The 23,357-nt window shown below is 41.7% G+C and overlaps 1 protein-coding gene across 3 annotated transcripts; it reads left to right on the top strand.

Moving 5' to 3' along the window:
* Nucleotides 1–136: 136 nt before the first annotated feature.
* On the top strand, nt 137–21,961 carry yif1b (Yip1 interacting factor homolog B (S. cerevisiae)). 3 transcript variants are annotated; one of them, XM_077611484.1, is made up of 8 exons: nt 137–404; nt 4,334–4,433; nt 11,441–11,570; nt 11,642–11,746; nt 12,288–12,424; nt 12,626–12,811; nt 12,984–13,077; nt 21,057–21,961. In XM_077611484.1, exons 1-8 carry the CDS (start codon nt 368–370, stop codon nt 21,210–21,212), a joined length of 945 nt encoding a protein of 314 aa, XP_077467610.1. In that variant the 5' UTR covers nt 137–367; the 3' UTR covers nt 21,213–21,961. The 3 variants fall into 3 exon arrangements, with proteins under 3 accessions (XP_077467610.1, XP_077467611.1, XP_077467612.1); XM_077611485.1 differs by having other exon boundaries at nt 142–404; nt 12,656–12,811; XM_077611486.1 differs by lacking the exon at nt 137–404 and having other exon boundaries at nt 4,378–4,521.
* The last annotated feature ends 1,396 nt before the right edge of the window (nt 21,962–23,357 follow it).

The raw sequence follows: 23,357 nt of genomic DNA, 5'->3' as shown, positions 1-23,357 counted from the left end.
TGAAAAAACGCAATATTTCAATTAATGTAAAAACATGATAATAACAGTTTGATTTAAATTGTCCTAGGCTCTTTTTTTACATCTTATATCGATTTTGCGTGAATCGCATTCACTCCGGAAATAATCCGAAAATTGGACAAGGGTACTCCTGAAATGGGGGCAACGGAGGTTGGCAGCTCTGAGAGAAATTCATCGACGCAAGATGGCCGTTATTTACTTGCTCTTTTGACTCCGCCATTAGACATCTAGCTTCATAGACAATATGTCCATGCAACCTACAACTATCTACTACTGCATCGCTCTCTTCTTCCTAGCTAATAACTTGAGACCCCCGTCGACACCGGCGATCTAACTGAAGCAGACAGAAATGGAATATACTCTGACACAGAAAGGCTTCAGACATCGTAAGTGACGTCCACGGGTTCAATAATCAAATTATTTCTAGCTACTTTTGTCGTCTTTTGAGCTGCTTTTCTAACGATCAGACAAGACAAGATTGTAAGAGTGAGCTGGTCAGTCGTGGTAATTGCTATAAACCAGCATTAAGATTACAACAATCATCACCGATAAGCATAATTAAATGTGCAATAATTGCCTTAACTGATTAAAAAAAATTCTCTACTACGCAACTATACCTGATAATACAAAAGAGCAGCCACCCATCTCTTGCTAATATTCTTCGTAAAGGGCGGCTTTGACTCATTGGCTGCTATTGACGGCCAAAGAGGTTTATTAATCTATTTGAATTTGGAGGTCCTCCTAGTTCAGCATTGCACCATTGCCGTCAATGGCTCTGAAACATGCTCATTCTATGCCAGCACCCCGTGCTCCCAGTGGCACTGAAACATCATTCATTATTAATTTCTTACTGTTATTTGCGCCAAATGTCTTCAATGGATCCCAGGCCATTTGATCTATTAAGCCCAAATCAACACAATCGAATCGAATTGAATACTTTTTATTGTCATTATACAAGTATGAGATTTAAAGCTTCACCGCGAAGTGTACAAATAGCAACAAGCAAACAGACAAATAAATAATAAAAAAATAAGTAATATATAAATAAGTAGTCCAAGTGAGATCACCAGAGCGGAATGACCTTGTTCCGTCAAAGGTCCAGGATGAGTTGTCTGGTTTTGGAGACTTTCAGCACCAAGTTGTTGCGAGCGCATCACTCGCTGAGTCTGAGGACTCAACAACAAACAAACAGCTAGATAATCAATTTATAGTAATGATAAATAAATAATCAATAGACAAGTAATAGATAAATAAGTAGTCAATAATAATGAGTAGTAGTCAACATAGATAAGTAGTCACGTGAATAAGTGGTCACATAAATAAGTAGGAATAAAGTGACGAAAGTGGTTAGCAGTCAGTCTTGATTAGGTCCTCCTAGGTGCAGAACTCGAGTTGATTATGGTGACGGCTCTTGGGAAGAAACTGTCCTTGAGTCTGTTTGTCTTGGTTGTTATGGCCATGTAGCGCCTGGCATAGGGCAGCAGATTGAAGTGGTGGAGCTGGGATTTGTAGATGCTGGACAGGGTTAGTAGGAAGCAATTGATGATCTTTCCGGTTGTGTTGATCACCCTCTGCAGGTTGGTCTTTAGTTGCTCCTTGCTGAGTACTCTCAGGAAATGTAGCCTCTGCTGTGCCTTCTTGACTAGTGCTGTGGTGTTTGCCGCTCAAGTGTGATCAGCAGAGATATGGACCCCCATGAATTTTAAAGTCTCCGCTCGCTCCACACATTCCCCGTTGATATACAGGGGGGACGGAGCGGCCTTGTTCCGTCGGAAGTCCAGGATGAGTTTTCAGGTTTTGAAGATGTTCAGCGCCACGTTGTTGAGAGCGCACCACCTGTTTATCGTACACCTTTTAGTTTTTCAGTGACACATTCCATTTATTAATTATAAATTTATTACTGTTATTAGCACATATTTATTTCAATAGCTCCAAAGCCATTTCACGTATTGACACCAAATTAACGGAAGTTATAGGTGATTGTGTTCTGTTTATCGTACACCTTATAGTTTTTCAATGACGGAGGTTTCGCCGAAACGGGATTCGCGCGCTCGCCCCGCCCCCGGATCGTGTGTGTACAAGGTTTTCAACCTCGGCCCGCGGGCCATATACGGACCGTTAGGATTTTTAATCCGGCCCGCCGCCGGCGTTGTCCAAATTATAGTAAAAATCAATGATTCATTTCCCTTTGCCGCTCATCAATCTCAATTTATTAGTCTACCGTCAATGGCAGCCCGGGAATAAGCACTCTTGGGCGGGCATGGCATTCCGGGAATAAGCACTCTTGGGCGGGCATGGCATCCCGGGAATAAGCACTCTTGGGCAGGCATGGCATCCCGGGAATAAGCACTCTTGGGCGGGCATGGCAGCCCGGGAATAAGCACTCTTGGGCGGGCAGATGTAGCAGAACCGAGCCATAAAATGACAGAAATCGGGTCAAATCCAGCCAAAAACAGCGTTTAATGATTAAATACAAATACTGGAGCTCTTTGGACATTAGAACCGAGCCCAGGGAAGTGAATTCCTCGGTAAACTGTCCCGCGATGGGGGCAAAAAAACGTCTATATACGTCCATTCGCCAAACAGCTCAAAATGCTCTCAAATTCGGTCAAATCCAGCCGAAAACAGCGTTTAATGATTAAATACAAATATTAGTATTTAATCATCACACTCGGTTGCGAATTGCTCCAGCGAGTGTTGCAGGTCATGGCTTGACGAAGCCAACAGAACCACATCATCTGCAAAACGCAGGGATGCAATTTTGAGGCCACCAAACCAGAGCCCCTCAACGCCACGGCTGCACCTAGATATTCTGTCTATAAAAGTGATGAACAGAATCGGTGATATAGGGAAGCCCTGGCGGAGTCCAACCCCCACTGGGAACGGATCCGACTTATTGCCGGCTGCGCGCACCAGACTCTGACACCAGTCATAAAGGGACCAGACCCCACGTATCAGGGGTTCCGAAACTCCAAAGTCCCAGAGTAACCCCGACAAGAATCCCCGGGGTACAAGGTTGGACGCCTTCTCCAAGTACACAAAGCACATGTAGACTGGTTGGGCGAACTCCCATGCCCCACGAGCACCCTCCTGACGGTGTAGTGCTGATCCACGGTTCCACAGCCAGGACGAAAACATCACTGCTCCTCCTGACTCCGAGATTCTACCTCCTGGTGGATCCTCCTCTCCAGTACCCCGGAATATACCTTCCTGGGGAGGCTGAGGAGTGTGATTCCCCAATAATTGGAACACACCCTGCGGTCCCCCTTTTTAAATAAAGGAACTACCAACCCAGTCTGCAAATCCAGGCTCACTATCCCCGATCTCCACGCGATGTTGCAGAGGCGTGTCAACCAAGACATCCCCACAACCAAGAGCCTTTAGAAACTCCGGCCGGATCTCATCCACCCCCGGGGTCTTGCCACCAAGAAGCCTTTTCACAACCAAAGTGACTTCAACCCCAGAAATCAGAGAAAGCATGTCGGTGGATTTGAGGAGGTCTCCAAAGTATTTGGCCCACCGTCATTGCCCACGTGAGCATTGAAGTCCCCCAGCAGAACAAGGGAGTCTCCATCACACCTTCCAAGGACTCCAAAAAGGGTGGGTATTCTGCACTGCTGTTTGGTGCATACGCACAAACGACAGGCCGGGCCCGTCCCTCCCCCCGAAGACGGAGGGATGCTACACTCTCGTCTGTAAACCCCAACATACAGGCACCGAGCTGGGGGGCAATAAGTATGCCCGCACCCGCTCGGCACCTCACCGCGAGCGACTCCAGAGTGGAAGAGTGTCCAACCCCCCTCGAGAGGAGTGGTACCCAAACCCAAGCTGTGCGTGGCGGTGAGCCCAACTACATCGAGCCAAAATTTCTTAACCTCACGCAAGGGCTCAGGCTCTTTCCCAACCAGAGAGGTAACATTCCACATCCAAAGAGCCAGTTTCTGCAACCGGGTATCGGACCTTCAAAGATCGTGGTGTAATTGGAGTTTGAATTTATCGGAAGTGTTTATTATTATTTTGAACAAAAATTATTTGATGATAATTTTTTTTATTGTTTTATCACCCTGGTCTACTTTAGCCACAGACTCAGATTCCCATTATTTGAGTCTGAGCAGCTGAACAGGCCAGGGAAAAATAACAGAGACGCTGCAGAGAACACATGCCAGTAAAAAAGCGCAAGATACGTATGTCAGCAGAATGCTACAAATTTGTGAACTGCTTGTTACTGCCTTTGTGGATGGTTTGCAAAAAAACAAAAACTAAAAGGATGAAAGAACAACATAATTGTACTGACTTTCCTTTCCTCTTCACCCAGAGCCCAATGTACGTCTACGAAATAGCTCCATGGAAGTTTCCGATGGCAACCAGTTGTTTGAAGACACAAGTGGCTGTGGTTCAGAGACATCCCACCTGATGTGAGGCCCGACACACGAATTCAGAAAGCCACATCCATACACACCCGTTCTTTCATCTGTCCATTGAAAAGCACAACAGAATTAACAGGTCAACAGTGGAAACATTATATTCCTTTAACTCTCTGTAATTAGTAACGTTGTTTTAAAAAGTTGATTTTGCAATATATCGTGATAGTACGTTGCATAGTTCTCGTTTTGATATAAAATTTGTCTTTAATCATTTTTACACGAGTGTTTTTGTTGGAAATAAACAATAGGTACTGCACTTCCACTTCCCGTCCACTAGTTACCAGCACGCAGCCGCTCTGCTTTGCAACCTACCGGAAAAAAACTGCACAAATGAAGTGTGCTGAAAGATGGACATATTAACCAATTTATGTTCCTTCAAAATAATCTGAAGTCAAAACACTAACACTTAAAGTTGGGGTGTTCAAGCTTTTTTTGCTCCAAAATCTACTTTTCAAGGAGCTAACCTCGCTCAATCTACCTTTTTTTCCCCTTCAAGCCACCGACAAAGCTCAGCAGTTATGTACAGTGGTACCTCGACATACGAGCTTAATCCGTTCCGGAACTGAGCTCGTATGACGAGATTCTCGTAACTCGAGCGGAAGTTTCCCATTGAAATGAATGGGAAACAAATTAATTCGTTCCAACTCTCTGAAAAAACACCAAAAACAGGATATTGAATTGGAAAAAATGTTTTATTTCTTATAATTCGCCATATATTGACAAAGTAATAAATAACGAGTGGTTTGATAGTAATAATGTGTTTAATAGGAGTAAAATTCGACACATTTCGCGGAGGGGAGAGACGACACACACGGAGGCGGAGGGGGCGGGCGTGGGGCTGTTCGGGGGGACTTTCTCCACGGCACTCGTAAACGAACAAACAAATTTTAATTAACTTGGATAACTAAAAAACAGACACTCAACGTTTAATGTAACTTCAAACAAAACTAAATTCTAAATTTGTTGTAATCTTTTTTACCTTACGTAGTTCTACGGGTTGACACCACCTGGCCGCTCCGCCGAAGTCTTCAAAACGAACGCATCAAGAGTTGTTTGTTTTTGTCTACCCTTCAAAATATTTCGATAATGTCGCATACAAATGTCATCATAATACGATGATGCGCGACCACTTGCCAGTTTGTCAGGGTGAGTCTTTTCTATAAAATCCGAAACCTCTTGCCACTTCGCGAGCATGTCTTTGATATCTTTTGTAGCCGCCTCTTCCACCGCCTCCTCGCTATTAAGTTCCGGCAACAAATGTTCACGCTCCTGTAGGTCGATTAAATCCTGTGTCATGAGTTCTTCGTGGTGCTCGGCGATTAGGTCATTCACATCTGCCTCATCAACCTCCAGCACCAAGGAATTTCCAAGCGACATGATATCATCCACGAGTTCATCATGTGCAGCAGGGGCTGCTATTCCAAAGTCACTTTCAGCGGAAGCTGGCCACAATTTTTTCCATGCTGAATTAAGAGTTCGTTGTGTGACGCCCTGCCATGCATGGTTAATAATTTTCAAGCAATGGACAATATTAAAGTGCTCTTTCCAAAATTCACGAAGGGTTAGCTCTGTGTCATCTGTCACATTGAAGCATTTCTTGAATAAATTGTACACCAGTAGCGGCTTAATTTTACAGTCACCGCTGGCATTAGCACACAACGCTAGCGTTAAGCGGTCTTTCATAGGTTTGTGTCCCGGTAATGCCTTCTCTTCTGCCACGATGAATGTCCGCCTGGGCATTTTTTTCCAAAAAAGACCAGTTTCATCGCATTTGAAAACTTGCTGGGGGGTGTAATTTTCCTGGGCGATAATCAAGGCAAATGTCTTGATAAATTCCACCGCAGCTTTCGAATTGCAACTCGCCGCTTCTCCGTGTCGGATTACAGAGTGTATTCCAGATCGTTTTTTAAATTTTTCGAACCAGCCATGACTCGCTTTAAATGTTTGTGAAGTTGTTGAAGGCTCTCCTTTCGTTGATATCAAATCTATGTAAATTCGGCTGGCTTTTTCACAAACGGTAGACTCGGCCAGGCTATCTCCTGCTAATTGTTTATCTTTTATCCACAATAAAAGAAGGTTCTCCATCTCGTCGTGAATGTCACTGCGCCGGTGGGAAATGATAGATAGTCCTTTGGTAGGCCTCTTCTCCTTAATAGCGTCCCTCTGCTTAAGGATGGAGGATATGGTTGACGTATTGCCGAGCGAGCTCGGTAACCCTAACCCCACGCTCATGTTTTTCAATTATTTCGCGTTTCATGTCCATTGTCAACGGTCGCCTTTTCTTAGCAAAACTTTGCCGATCCATAGTAATACGTATTGTTTACCTCGTATGTAAATGTAGACCAAGTGGGGGGAAAAACGGGTGTGGAAATGCAAAGTCCGCCCACCAGTGCTCGTAGACATATTTTATACACGAAAGAGATGCAAAAAAAATGCCATGGCCACCTGGCTTGGTCGCATCACGAAATTTTGACCGCATCACGGGCGAATTATTCGATCGAAATTTCCCCCGTAAGATGAGCATTTTGTATGACGAGCGGTCGTATGACGAGGTACCACTGTATTCTAATCACCCAACATAATGTGGGCGTATTGTAATCGTGTTTGTATACAGGAGGGCACTGTTTCCCAGCTCAAGTCTCATATTAAAATGCACGACATAGAATAATGCCTTGGCATACAAGTGTCCCACCCAATATATGGGAAATTTGAGATACGAGGAAAATTCCGAGCAAATTTTCGCCCTGTGATACGAGACAAATTTGAGATACGAGCATACGAGACGGATCCCGATGCGGCCGCCAGGTGGCCGAGTACACGAGAAGCTGCTTATGAGGACAGTATCGTTCTGAGCATCGACCGTACAGTTTGCATTTTTTATGTTTTTTTTTTTTACGTTAATCAGTGCAGAATTAAGTGAAAAAACAATGGGTCCAAAGCAAGCTAATGAAATGAAGAGTAGTGAGAAGAAAAAGCATGTGATGACAAGCATGAAATACCGTATTTATTCGAGTATAATATTGTACTGGCAACTGGCAAATGCTGAACACATGTCGCCACGACAAAACATTTATTCACAACGTATGGTAGGGAAACCTGGTAAAACTACAAATATGAACACAATTCTCAAATGGAATTTACAATTTTAAATACTTAGTCTAATTTATCATAATATTTCAACATTTTCAAAGTCTGGATCATCATCAGATTCACCAAACAATTGATTCCATTCTTCTTGAGCGAAGATAGCGCTCCCTGGGCGGACTCGTTTCTCTGGAGCACCTTTTTTTTTATTTTTCATCATATTATATTTTTATTTACTATTACAGTGGTACCTCGACATACGATCGTAATCCGTTACGAGACTGAGCTCGTATGACGAGGTTCTCGTAACTCGAGCGGACGTTTCCCATTGAAATGAATGGAAAACAAATTAATTCGTTCCAGCCCTCTGAAAAAACACCAAAAACAGGATATTGGATTGGAATTTTTTTTAAATTTCTTCTAATTCCCCATCTATTAACAAAGTAACACATAACTAGTGGTTTAATAGAAATAAAATGTGTTTAATCTAACTAAAATTGGGCGGATTTCGCCGAGGGGAGAGGGGCACAAAAGGGGCGGGGGGCTTCGTTTTTTTTCTCCACAACACACTCGTAAACGGAACAAACACTCCACCCTCACGTTCGCTATCAATGGGCTGTTGTTTGCTGTTGTACTATTCCCTTCAAAATATTCCGAAAATTATGCACACAAATGTCCTCACAATCGGATAACGCACGACCACTTGCCAACGAGCAGCAGTCTTTTATCAGCGATCGCTCCGCTGCTCATGGGAGCTTCGGGGGCGCTGGCTAGCGGCTCCCTTTTAGCTTGTAGCATCTGTGGTCGCATCCGCTTTGAACGGCGCCTATGATAGAGTTGCTACCGGGGATGCTATTGCGGGGAGTTGCGAGCCAGTGCCCCTGATGTTCTTATGAGCAGCGAACGAAAAGTAATATAATACTCCTCGTATTAGATAAAAATAACAGGAAATGCAGCAGCTGAGCTTACCCACGTATTGATTGTGGGTAAAGTTTTATTCTGAGAAAGAGTGCCATTGCCTGTCGGCGTTGTGTGCACGAGTATACTTCATTACCCAGAAAGCCCTCTTTTCCCCGCGCATGCGCGTTGTGCGTTTCCTGGTCTGAATAACTCATTCGGTGCTCATAGATATGTATTGTTATTCACGAAAGATATGCAAAAAAAGACAGTGCCATGCCCACCTGGCTTGGTCGCATCACGAAATTTTGATCGCATGACGGGCGAATTATTCGATCGAAATTTCCGTCGTAAGACGAGAATATTGTATGACGAGCGGTCGTGTGACGAGGTACCACTGTACACTATAAACTTGCTGAAGGCTATTTGGAGAGGGCTGGCTTTTGTAAAAGAAGGTAGATTATTGCCATCTGGCGGACAAAGACAGGTTTTATGTTTCTCATATATAATGGCTGCAGATGGGACTTTTTACCGGCAGAGGGCAGTGTTTCACAGGGATTCGTGTGTAACGCGCACCCAAACTTTGCTTCAGTTGTTTGGTACGAAATTTTGCGCATTATACTCGAATAAATACGGTAAATGTGACTAAGCTGACTGGTCAACGTAAGATTAAAACTTAGTGTGTGTATAATAAGCAAAGTTCATTTAAGTTAAATTTAAGTTTGTTATGTAGTAGTGGTGTCACAAAAGCATAGCGAACCTAACGTGTTGCGTCGAGTCTCCTGCCCTTTCTGCTCCTCTGCCGCACACACCGCCATAAACCGCTACCGTCTGTCTTGAAGGTAGGAACTCTATACAGTACTGTACATAATAATGTCACATGCAGATCATAACCACTAGATAGGTATTTGTTACTTTGTGAGCGTAAGTGGAAAATTACAACAATTAAAAACATGTTTTTCCATGTAATATCCTTTTTGTAGATGGTTTTTTTTTCAGTGTGGGAAAGGATTCATTTGTATTTAGTTATTTTATTTGGGAAAAAGTTGATTTGAGATACGAGTGAATTGGCATACGAGCTCAGTGCCGGAACGCATTAAGCCTGTATCTCAAGGTATTACTGTATATTTATTTAATAAGTGGATCAAATCTAACTGTCATGGGATTTACCATTGGTACCTTGGTGATTGATAGATTGGACAAGTTTAAATGCCTAAACAAAAATAAGTGTTTAACCGCAGTATTCTTGCACAGGTAGAACCTCAATAAATCAATTTGTATTTTGGCGCTGTGGTGGTTCGTATACCTGGAATGCCCAAGCTAATGTTTTTACATGCCTTTTTTAAAAATCTTTAAATAACTGTTCGTGGGCAGCCCTCTAGATGAGGGGTGTCCTCCCGCATCCCAAAAACTCGGGGGCAACAGCTTGCTCCAAGTAAAAGTTCAAGCACACAACGACGAACGGCAGTCAAAAAACATAAGAAAATCTTGAAACATGAAGAGTTGTGACTGCGAGTCAGTCAAAGGCACTCGGCCACAGCTTCTTCCAAGCATAAGATCAAGCATACAACAACAAACGGAAATCAAATAAACATGTAGATTTGTTGTGAGACAGCCAATGAGAGCGCAGTAGAGTGTAGTGAAACTGTCAAGCAAGAAGCAATGCATCGATGACAATTTCAAGATAAAATAACGAATTCAGGAAACATATTGACATTTTCGTAACTTGGATCTTGTTTTTGTATCTTGAGGCACTCATTTGCATCTCAAAAGGTTTTGTAACCTGAACATTTTTGACCTAGTGGCATTCATAAGTAGAGGTATGACTGTATTCTCATCAGTTGTTTCAAGCAGTGCATACTTGTTTTACGAAACAAAAGTGAGTAATAGTTGATTTGCTGTTTATATTTATTTCTTTGCAAGAATTAACAATTGAAAAAGGAAACCATTTGAAAAGCATTCTATTTTTCTACGAGTCACTAGTAAATGCCACTAGGAAAAAGGGTCACAACATTTTTGAAATTTCTTTTTGCTCCCTACGAAATATGATTTTTGATGTTTGGCTGCTCTGGCATGTGAACTTTGCAATGTCATGGTACAAAGAAATATCTGCTACAAGCTGCACTGGTGCAGTTCAAAAGTGGATTGCCACGTCTAGCTGTGGCAGGTACTTGGACTAGGGGGTGGGCCGTCTGTAGGCTGGTTTTTGCTGGCAGACCCTGGCAGCGTCCGTGTCTATGAGGCGCCGCCCGGGGAACAGTGGTGGTGATGTCTTAGCCCGCTTCTTCAAGTGCGGGCTCAATGTTGCTGGAGCTCAAGCGGCAAGGCCGAGAAACCTTCGACTCGGACACAACAAAGAGCACCTCCACTGGCGATTTGGACCTGCGGGTGGACAAGCCAACTATGTTTGTTTTATGAAGAGCACATGAATGAGTGTGCGTAGGTGCAGCAGTGTTGACAGTTGCGAACCATCGGCTCAACTCAGCAGACATTTTAAGGATTCTCTTCATTAAAAAATGGTCCCGGATTAAATAACATTAAAAAAATGAAATATACGTATTTAAACATGGGGAACCACAAAAAGTATTAAAACATTTTACTGAGTTTAAAAATTGTACCGAAAATCCTATTTTACAACATCCATTCATTTTCCCTCCTGTTTATCCTCACAACCGTCGCAAGGGGTGCTGAAGCCTATCCCAACTAAATAGGCGCACCAGGCGGGGGACACCCTGAATGTTTGGTCATCCATTCGCAGGTGACGGGGATAGAGAACTACACGCTCACACTCATAAGGGGAATTTAGAGTGTTCAACCAGCCTACCATGCATGTTTCTGGGATGTGGGATTAAACTGGAGAAAACCCACGCAATTTCAGGGAGAACATTAAAACTCCCCACAGGAGGATCTGGACCTCCGATCGAACCCTCGATCTCAGAACTCTGAGGCCGCCGCACTAACCACTCGTCTACCGGGCCGCCAATTTGCCTACAGTGAAAGTGAAATTCTGTTGACAGGAAACAACATAGCGGGCCTCAGGCAGCAGGTTTTCCGGATCACTCCATGCTTTCAGACCCCATGTCGAATCTCGCCATGGCTTATGGCAGCTCGCTGGCATCTCGAGGAAGGGAAATGATGGACAAGAATGTAAGAGTGACTCAAAGATTTTTGCCTCTTTTTGAAACGAAAGATGACTTCAGTCTTTTTGTGTTTGGTAGCTGGACAGATTTATCCCAATTTCCAAGTTGAAATACTACTTTGCAGTAGATACAGTGTACGTGGGAAAGAAGCTGGGTCTTCTAGTTTTCCCTTACATGCATGAGGTAGGTGGGCTAATTTAAAAAAAGTCCTATTTTTAGAGCTCCTCCCTAGATGTTTACTGTTTCTTCCAGAACCTCATGAGGTATAAATCTATGAAATGACAACCTACACATGAGACTTTGGTTCCATTATTTCTGCTATAATTGAGGTTTACGTTTCCTGTTTGTCTGTTAGACCAGCGGTCCCCAACCTTTTTCTCACCGCGGACCGGTAAAGCTCTTTCTTTTTTCTCGTGGACTGGCCAATGGGGAGCGCGGCAACTTAAGACAAAATTGTGTGGGGGTGGGGTTGGTAAGAATGACATCCCGAGCATAATAGCAATTATTATTATTATTATAAAAACTTTTCTCATTTCAAGTAGGAGGGCAAGATTGAAAACGTTAATATTTTTTACTCTGACGGAGCCACTAGGTGGCTCGCGGACCGATACCGGTCCATGGACCGGTGGTTGGGGACCACTGTGTTAGACCACACTTGTGGACTGGTTGCATTGATTACTTTCAGATATGTTAACATTCATAGTGCGTGACCTGTGTGTTGCAGAACTGGGAGGTGAGCTATCAGCAGGATACCCCCGTGGCGCCACGCTTTGATATCAACGCTCCTGATCTCTACATCCCCGCCATGGGCTTCATCACGTACGTGCTGGTGGCAGGGCTGGCCCTGGGCACACAGAACAGGTAGTCGTGATCCTATATGGAAATTTCAAGAAATTAAATGCTATTCCACGAGTCCTCTGAGCGAAGTTGCTTCTAATTAAATGTTCAAGGCAACTCCAGATTTCATGTGACTCCAATTGTTGTGATAACTCGCTCCTCCTGTTCACAACCTGTTTTGCATTTCACATTTACATAGTTTGTTTTCTCTGATTCCTATTTTAGACTCATTTGTGACTCATTTGAAAAACTCAGGTTTTCTCCCGAGCTCCTGGGTGGTCAAGCAAGCTCAGCACTGGTGTGGCTCATAATGGAGGTCTTGGCAGTCCTCTTGTCACTCTACCTTGTGACTGTTAATACCGACCTCACCACCATTGATCTGTTCGCCTTCGCTGGATACAAATATGTAGGGTATGTGCTTCAGTCTTTGTACATGACCCTTTGTATATTGGTAATTTAATCCTTATTTAACCTTTCTGCAACATGGAAGTATACTGATTACCCAGAGATTATCCACATGAACAATAGAGCACAGGCATGCTCCATATTGTCTAAATTGTGTGTTGTTTGTCTCCTTTTTCAGAATGATCGTTGGTGTAGTTGCAGGACTAATATTTGGGAGGCTAGCCTACTACATCTCTCTATTGTGGTGCTGTGCTGCCATCTTTGTATTTATGGTGAGTAGCAGTCTGTTCCAAACAAAAAAAAAAACAATCAATCCTAAAGCAGCATCCCTTACCACCATTTGGTTCCAGGTTGCAGTAAACACCGAAGGATTAGGGACACGAGTACTATGAAAATAAGTAAAGCAAATTTGGATAGCTTTTGACTGGCGAAATGACCAATTGACAAGACAAATGTCTACAACATCCAAGAACAAGAATGAATTTAAGAAATTGTGAGCAAGCCTCTTTTATAAATTTTGAGTTTAAGAAAAGGAAAACTCTTTTTCTTTAAATCTTATAGGGAACTTTCTCATTAATTCATTGGCTGACATTAATGTTTCCTCATTAGCCCCTCCAAGTCAAAATGGATTGTATGTCTGGCGCCATGGCACTGAAAGATGAGTATTAGCGCTCAGTCTTACCAGTTTAAATTAATTGGAAGTTTATTGCCTTTAACGGCATAGAATGAGTTCAAAAGGATGAAAAAAAATCAGGTACCGTATTTTCACGACTATTCGGCGCATCGTATTTTACGCCGCAGTGTCAGTAACGAGTGCTATTTCTGTATTTTAGACACACAAAGCATGCACCGTTTCATTAGACGCATATATATTATATATGGATGAACATCGAAACGCAATAGCGCTGGCTACCGGAAGCAGCCCATTTCCGGGTTCCGGTGCGCAATGACTGCTGGGAAATATAGTTCTTGCACGCTACACCCACACGCTAAAAACACGTTTTAAAAAGGCAATGGAAGCAAAACTGAGTTCGGTTGTACTTTATTTAGACATTTTACAACTCACTCACGTCATCATCACCCACAAATCCCTCAAAGTCCTCATTCTCTGTGTCCGAATTAAACAATTGCCCAAACGAGCCTTCCAAAATGCCGGGTCCCCCCTCTTTGTTCTCAGAGTCACCGTCATTTCCATGTGGCTCCTTAGAAATGATGCCGGCTTTGGCAAAAGCTCGAACAACCGTGCAAGCAGACACATTCGCCCAGGCGGCCACAATCCATTCACAAATCGTAGCGTAAGAAGCCCGGTGCTGCCTGCCACTTTTCGTGAATATATATATATATATATATATATATTATTTATGGATGATTATCGAACCGTAATTGCGCTGTCTACGAAAGCAGCCCCAGACGCTATTTCCGGTGCGCAGTGACTGCTGGGATAAATAGTCCTTTTGTCAATACACCCAGGTTGACGGCTGTGATAACTTTGGACTAATAGTATCAATATTCTACAACGGCGAACACACTAATTTGGTGCTACATGTACCAAATGCACGCTACACCCGCGCGCTAAAAACACGTTTTTAAAAAGGCAACATAAGCAACACTGAGTTCGGTTGTACTTTATTTAGCCATTTTACAATGTACTCACGTCATCATCACCCACAAAACCATCAAAGTCTTCATTTTCTGTGTCCGAATTGAACAATTGTCCATCGAAAACGCTGAGTTTAATACGTTCGTCCAGGCGGCCACAATTCATTCGCAAATGGTAGCTAGCTAGTAGCTAGCATAACTATTCCAAGGCTGTCTTCCATGGTTCGCAACTGTGTTGATGCCGATTGCCAGGCCACAATCCGTTCAAAAATAGTAGCTAGCGTAACTAGTATTCCAAGGCTGTCTTCCATGCTTCGCAACTGTGTTGATGCCGATCGCCAGACCACAATCCATTCACAAATAGTAGCTAGCTAGTGTTGATGCCGATCGGCAGCCCACAATCCATTGGGTGTATTGACAAAAAAACTATATATCTCAGCAGTCACTGCGCAGTACTTTATCTACGGGAAAATAGTAGAGTCGGGGGCTGCTTGCCATAGTTGCCCTATCGACGGATTTATTTTATTTTATCGTGATAACAATTTTAGTATTGGTCCATATATAAAGCGCACTGGATTATAAGGCGCCCTGTCTATTTTGGAGAAAATTTCAGACTTTTATGTGCGCCTTATAGTCGTGAAAATAAGGTACTTAGAGTGTTACTTGGGGCTGTATCAGTGTGTTTCTGTTTTGTTCATTTTGATTTCATTCATGTAGATTTTATTACCATTGTATTAATTTATTTCATTCATTCATTTTCCAAACCGTTCACCCTGGCGGGGGGTACTGGAGCCCATCCCAAGTAACTGAGGGCACCATGTGGGGGACACCCTGAATCCTTAGCCAGCCAATCACAGGACACAAGGAGACGCACAACCATTCACGCTCACACTTAGCCATAGGGACAATTTAGAGTGTTTAACCAGCCTTCTCTCCATGTTTTTGGGATGTTGGGGGAAACCAGAGTACCTGGATAAAAACTCACGCAAGCCAGGGAGAACATGCAAACTCCACACAGTGAGGACCAACCTGGGATCGCATCCTTGACCCTGCGAAGGCATACGGACTAACCACTCGTTCACTGCCATATTAATTTATACATTCATTATATAAAAATAGAGGTGCGTCGGTTTCACAGCTCTGGTGTCCTGGGTTCAAATCCAGGTCAGTCTACCTCCGTGGAGTTTGCATGTTCTCCCTGAGCCTCTGTGGGTTTCCTCCGGGTACTCTGGTTTCCTCCCACATTCCAAAAACATGCATGGTAGGCTGATTGGATACTCTAAATTTCCCCTAGGTATGGGTGTGAGTGTGCATGGTTCTCCGTCTCCTTGTGCCCTGCGATCGACTGGGTCGACTGGGTGTTGTCCCCCTGACTCTGGCCCGGAGTCAGCGGGGATAGGCTCCAGCACCTCCTGAGACCCTAATCAGGATAAAGCAGTTCAGAAAATCAATGAAAAAAATAATATAAAAATAGAATATAGATGTTCTTGTTGATATCTAAGATGATTTTTTTAAATGAACAAAAATAGTCACTTGTCTAATAAGGTGTAAAATATGTTTAAAGGCGCTGTAAAGTCAAAGTAAAAAAAATTGCTGGAATGGGCGACAGTAAAGACTGTTATAACAACCTTGGAAATTTGAATGAATTAAAAGAAACATGAGTACAGATGATAATACACCGACGCAAATGAGAACTGCCAACATTACTCTCATTGCTCTATTTTATCCATCTTTTTCTACATAATAAATCAATAGACTGGCCACTATAACATAGCACTAATCTACACACATATTGGATAATATTGTCAATTTACATGGAGGTAATAGCCTTAATACGTTTCATAATATTGATGGTTATAGATCGTGGATGTGTGTATCTGTGTAATGTCACCCTTTGTATTTTGCGAATTGGAATTATCAGTGTACTTTATCAACTGAATGGAATTGACACATTGGTTACATCAGTGTTAACTTTAGTTGCATATTACCTTGCACAACCGTCTACTTGCATGAATTGTTTGGGTGTTAAGCTTGTTATTACTGCTGACCATCGTAGTCGAGGAAGAAAGTGGTTAATACAGTATCGGCAATGCCCCTTCAATCAGAAGAAAAAATGCTTTAAGCCATTTTTCTTCATGTTATAGTGAACAAACTTGTCTTTTATAAAATGTTCACTGCAGATTGTGGACTCCTTATTAATTAACAGTTTTTAATGCGTTTGACTCTGGAGAAAGTCGACCCAACTCTTCTTCAATACTTCATTCTTGGGTCGTTGCGATAAAGTCACAATGTTGCTCTGTCCCTTGTGGCAATCAGGAAGTAGCGTATTTTCTCGTATATAAGCCGTATTTCTTGCTAAAAAAATGATGACTGAATCCAGTTTATGGCTTATATTATTTATAAATTAGACTTGACATGCGCGAAACTGTAAGGTGACAAAGACGAAACTCCATGACGCAAGACAATGCGGCCGATACGGTCATTCATTTCAAAATAGAGAAAAGATAAACAGATAAGACGCTAAACAAAATTGATTTTGTCGTCTATGAATGAAATTCAAGAAAAAAAACGTATCTTGCAACGTATCTGTGCTCTGACTGGCCAGACGCGAGTAGCCTTGATGGATGTGTTCGTCTTGCGGTCGATCATTAAAATATCAGCCTTAATATCTGTGTAATGTGTATCTCATGCTATTATTGCACCCAGAAACTTGGTGAACACTAGACCGCTACAGACAGACTTCCTGGTTGTACTGCTCACGTTACTTCCTTTTTGAATTTGTCTACGTGCAGGCAACACCCTTTCGGAACACAGAAAAGAAATGATTGTACATTTGTGATTATGAAATACAACAAAATTCGGCTTTGATTTTTTTCTTTTTTCTTTCTTGTTCGAAAGCGACAACTATTGCAGTACAGTGGTACCTCGAGATACGAGCTTAATTCCCGGGACTGAGCTCGTATGACAAGATTCTCGTAACTCGAGCGGAAGTTTTCCATTGAAATGAATGGGAAACAAATTAATTCGTTCCAACTCTCTGAAAAAAACACCAAAAACAGGATATTGGATTGAAAAAAATGTTTTATTTCTTATAATTCGCCCTACATTGACAAAGTAATAAATAACGAGTGGTTTGATAGTAATAATGTGTTTAATAGGAGTAAAATTAGACACATTTCGCAGAGGGTGTAGACAGCGGCATACACTGAGGCGGGGGGGGGGCTGCTCGGGGGGGCTTTATCCACGGCAGCAATGCACTCGTAAACGAACAAACAAATTTAAATTAACTTGGATAACTATATACAGACACTCAACGTTTAATGTAACTTCAAACAAAACTAAATTCTAAATTTGTTGTAATCTTTTTTACCTTACGTAGTTCTACGGGTTGACACCACCTGCCCGCTCCGCCGAAGTCTTCAAAACGAACGCATCAAGAGTTGTTTGTTTTTGTCTACCCTTCAAAATATTTCGATAATGTCGCATACAAATGTCATCACAAAAGGATAACGCACGACCACTTGCCAACGAGAAATAGTCTTTAAAGAACGATCGCGGGAGCATCTTTCCTGAGAAAGAATAACAGGAAATACAATAGTTGATCTTACCCACGTATTGATTGTGGTTATGAAGTTTTATTCTGAGAAAGGTTGCCATTGCCTATGGGTGTTGTGTGCACGAGTATACTTCATTACCCAGAAAGCCCTCTTTTTGCCCGTGCGTTGTGCGTTTCCTGGTCGTATGAGAAACTCGTCTGAATTAATTAGTTCCGTGCTCGTAGACATTGTTATACACGAAAGATATGCAAAAAAAATGCCATGGCCACCTGGCTTGGTCGCAACACGAAATTTTGACCGCATCACGGGCGAATTATTTGATCGAAATTTCCCCCGTAAGACGAGCATTTTGTATGACGAGCGGTCGTATGACGAGGTACCACTGTAATAGGAACTATCGAAAGCATCGAGATATTTCGACATTAGAATCAATATGGCCGGCACAACATCTTAAACCTCTGGTACGGAAATTGTAACTTAAAAAGCATCAGGTTCTCGTCAAGATAGACTTATTTGTATTTTTAAATTGAAAAATTTGATATTTTGCATTTACAAAGACAGGCCTGTTAACTTCCTTCTGATATTGACCCAAATAATGTGCAACCGCCTTCAGGTCAGGGGACAAGGTACAATACAGCGCTGCCAGAGCAGAGCTGAAGAGAGGCATTAAAAAAGCCAAGGCAGCATATACCAGGAAAATTGAGGAGCACTTCACAGGAAATCCCCCAAAGATGTGGCAGGGAATACGAAATATTACCAATTACAATGACAATAATGTGTCTGTTAACGCAGATGCCTCACTACCAGAGGAACAAATAGACTTAAGGACAGTTTTTTTCCCACAGCCATCAAGACTCTGAACTTGCGTTAGCACGATACACAATCCCTTCTGTGCAATAACTTCGGGGTGTGCAATATCTTAGATTGTGCAATATTTTAGAATTTACCTAGCCGGGATGTGACTTTTTATACTTTTATATTACAATTTGTTTTTTTTACTGGGAAAACGCACTTTGAGGAGTAGCACCACCAATTTTGTTATACGCAGCTGTGTATGATGACAATAAAGGCTTTTGATTTGATTTGAAATTCCATGTGCGATTTTCTCAAGATTTTCCCTTCAATGTAACACGTTTGTACTCCCTATTAAAGCCATGAATATAGAAGTTAAATTGTGAATCAGGGGGTGTCTTACACGAGAAAAAATGTTTCAATTCAACAATTTTAAGGCAATTTTAAGGGTACGGTTTATACGCAGAGGCGTTTTATATGTGAGAAAATACAGTAAGTATTATTAAGGATGACTAAACCACCAGTCTTTTGTTTTGAAACAAATCCTATAATTTCCGGGGTTGTTCAAAAGGAAGTAGTAGTACACAGCACTCGTATTTCTTATTAATATGCCTGCTTGGGATAAGCGCAAAATGATGGCAATTTGAATGAAACTTTTGTAAGAAACCCAGACACTCACAGAAGTTTATTGGTTCGTATTCGACGAAATATCCCATGTTGAAGTCGTCGTCTCCATAAGGACCGGCATTTGCATAAGGGACCAGCTGAAAAACGTATGTTAATGGTGTAGAAATTTGAATTTGCCAAAAAATTATCAACAAATTATACCGTGTTCACTTTTTATACTTATTTTCATTATTCTTTACTTTTTCAATAGTTTGCAAAAACAATATTCCAATTACCGTATTTACCCTCATATAAAACGCCTGCTTGTATAAGCCGCACCCTTAAAATTGCCTTGAAATTGTTGGATTTTACAATTTCTCGCGTATAAGCCGCCCCCTGATTCACAATTTTCACCTCCATGTTCATGGTTTTAATGGGGAGTACAGTTGTATTACTTTGATGGGAAAAATCTTAAGACAAATCATCGCACGTGGTATTTCTATATTCTGTATGAATCAAAAGCACATTATTAGGGTCAATATCATAGGGAAGTTAGAATGCCTGTCTTTGCAAATGCAAAATATCAAATTATTCAATTTGAAAAAAGAAATGTCTATCTTGATGACAACATTGTCCGACAATTTTTGTACATTTTTGAATATATTATCTTTAAATCAAAGACAAAGCATATAAAAAACACCAGAGAGCTGACATGGTGTCTTAAATGTCCTGAATTCCAAAATGCCACCTGCTGAACATTCTAAGGCATTGCAGCAGTGAGATTGTACTTTTGATACTTAACATAAGATAATTGACAATTATTGTAGCATAGACACCCATTATAATTCATATTTGTGAATGCATTGTTAGCCTAATGTGCAAAAATGCATTTCCCGCGATTACCACATCAATTGCTTTATTGAATTACAATTTTCTTACCAGAAGTTTAAGATGTTGTGGCAGCAATATTGCTTCTAATGTCAAAATATCTCAATTCTTTCAATGGGTCATATTACTGCAATAGTTGTCACAATGAACAAGAAATCAAATGAAAAAAAATCTAAGTGGATTTTTTTAAAATTTCAAAATCAAGGCTACTCGCATCTGGCCAGTCAAAGCACGTTTAACTAGGTAAGACGGCAACGGCAGCGCCCCCTAGGTAAGATGGCACCCCCCCGCCCTAGGTTAAATGGCCGCACCCCGAGCGAGCAGTGAGTTCTTTTCACGTTTTACGCTAGATACGTTTTTTTTCTTGAATTTCATTCATAGACTTCAAATTATATTTTGTTTAGTGTTTTATCTGTTTATCTTTTCTCTATTTTGAAATCAATGACCGTATCGGCTGCATTGTGTTGCGTCATAACGTTATAGTCTTATGGCAGTCAACTTGCAGTTTCGTGTATGTCGTCTTTTTATGCGCATAAAGCCGTACCCTCGATTAAGTCATCATTTTTTGTCTGACAAAAGCGGCTAAAATGCGAGTAAATGCGGTAATGTAAAAACATGAAAATAACCGTTTGATTTAAATTGTCCTACGTTTTTTTGGTTACATTTTATAATATTGATTTTCACTACGGAAAAACTCCGGAAATAGGGTCGACGGAGGTTGGCCGCTGTGTGAGTGATTTTAGCCATCCTGTGACATGACAAACTTTGACCGTTGCCTGAAATAATCACCGTTTGTTTTGGATTTTCAGACCCGCACGCTGCGTTTAAAGCTTTTGTCCGAAGCGGCAGCAGAGGGGAGGCTGGTGATAGGAACCAGAAACCAGCTGAGGATGTACCTCACAATGTGTATAGCCGTGGCCCAGCCGGTTTTCATGTACTGGCTTACATATCATCTGATCAGATGAACACATCTGCACTTGTTGAGGAGCCAAGCACATAGAGAAGCTGCCTTATTTATTTATTTTTTAATCAGTCTGTTAGGGGGTAAGGTAAAGTAGCGCTCCATATCTTCATGGAGCTTGAGACCACGTCAACAAATGAGAAAAGTTTATTTTTATTTTTATTCCTTTACCTCTTACAGGGCTCAGTTTATTTGTCCTGCCATATTTTTGTCTGTAAAATGTGTAATTTTGTTGTTTTTCTACACTACATATTTGTGGGGATGATTTGCTTTGCACTGTTCCATAAATCTTTTTTTTCTCTCCCCACTTTTTTGTGGCACAGCCATGTTGTTGAACTCATCGACAGAGTTGCTCCCAAAATTACCCTATTAGTTGTGTGTATATATACATATAAATACATATACACACAAGAAATATTGCTATATATATATTATATATATATATAGAAGGAGGGGACTGAAAAAGGTACAGCAAAGCATCCCCATGCAATTTGCTAGGAATTGCATTTTGTAGTCGTTAATATTTTTAGCAATAGTATTTAAGTGTCTCTGGTATGTTTGTGATCTATTTCTGTGTATAAGTCTTACTCCTGTCCTTACTCAGTGTGCATTTTACACATTTACCAAACAAATGGTCCTAAAAATTCAATGGAACTCAAAGTACACAAAAAAAAAATTCCCCTCATTGCTATGTGGTGCAGAACAGGCGAATAAAAATTACAAACTGGACGATGGAATTTCCAACAATGTCAAGTAGGCATGTCTCAGCGTTTTGTGTTCAATGTCTTGGTAACACCATGACCATGATTGATGTCACAAAGGAGTCTGTTGTGCATTTGCTTTCCAATTGGGTACCGCCGGTATAAGGGAAGCAGCAGAAGCAAGTGGCAGGTGATGACTTCAGGGAAATGAATATCGGTGGAGTCAGGCAATAATGCTACTGTCATCCGGAGGCTGCTCATGCCTGCAAAAAACAACCAGGCGCAACCCGTGAGAAAACCTGATGAACAAACAATGAAATGAGTGAAAACCTGATCATTTACAAATAATTAGGTATAACACTTAAGCAGGATTTTTTTCATTCCTTTGATAGTTGGTCGAAAACCTCCCGAAAGGTAATAATATTTGGGTCAGAATTCTAGATGATATACTTTTGTTCTTCCTTGCAAACAAGACTTTCTGGATATCTTTGAGGAATGGCTTTCTTATTGACACTTCCAGAAAGGCCAGATTTGTGCAGTGTACGACTGATTGTTATGGACAGACTCTCCCACCTCAGCTGTAGAACTCAGCAGTTCATCCAGAGTGATCATGGGCCTCTTGGCTGCATCTCTTATCAGTCTTCTTGTTTGGGGTGAAAGTTTAGAGTGACGGCCAGATAGGCGTACCTGTCAACCTCTGCCGATAACTGCCCCGTACGACTCGTACGGTGTTTGTAAGGTTTTTGGGGGGTTTGTAAGGGGAATCATAATCATTTATAAGGGCAGTTATCGGCAGAGGTTGACAGGTCTGAGATTGGTAGATCAACAAGGTAGTGGTCTGGGTACACGGTCGATTGGTCGCCGGTCTTTTGGTCGCGGTCTGTAGGTCGCCCGGAAGTTTGGTGGTCGTCTTTTGGGTCGCCGGTCTTTTTTGTCGCCTTTTGGTCGCCTGATCGGCTGCTGCCATCTACTGTCGATTTATTAAAAAGCAAATGCACAGATGGTGTTTTTATTGAAGCAGTCCAATGAACCTTCATTCTCTCTGGGAGAACTTGCAATGTTGAAATACTTTAGATTAGTTGGTCATTTTTATCAAACAAATAAAAGTATTAGTATACTTTTAGTTAGACAGTATTTAGATCGTTTCAACAGTTTTTAGACTCTAAATACTGTTGAAACGATCTAAATATCTAATATCAAAATATCAATAAGAGCACTCATTTAATACATCGGCTGCTGCCATCGACTGTCATAGGCGTCCAATGAACCTTCATTCTCTCTGGGAGAAATAAGAGCACTCATTTAACACATCAGCTGCTGCCATCGACTGTCATTTTAGCTCCAGTATTTGTATTTCATCACTAAGTGCTGATTTTACCGCATTTAGTGCATTTTTGGCACTTTTGCGAATGGTCGCATATCGTCGCATATCGTCGCATTTGGTCGCA

Source organism: Stigmatopora argus, chromosome 10 (genome assembly GCF_051989625.1).
Source record: "Stigmatopora argus isolate UIUO_Sarg chromosome 10, RoL_Sarg_1.0, whole genome shotgun sequence".
Lineage (NCBI taxonomy): Eukaryota > Metazoa > Chordata > Actinopteri > Syngnathiformes > Syngnathidae > Stigmatopora > Stigmatopora argus.
Note: the sequence above shows the minus strand (reverse complement) of the source record. Positions and strands in the feature narration are given on the sequence as shown.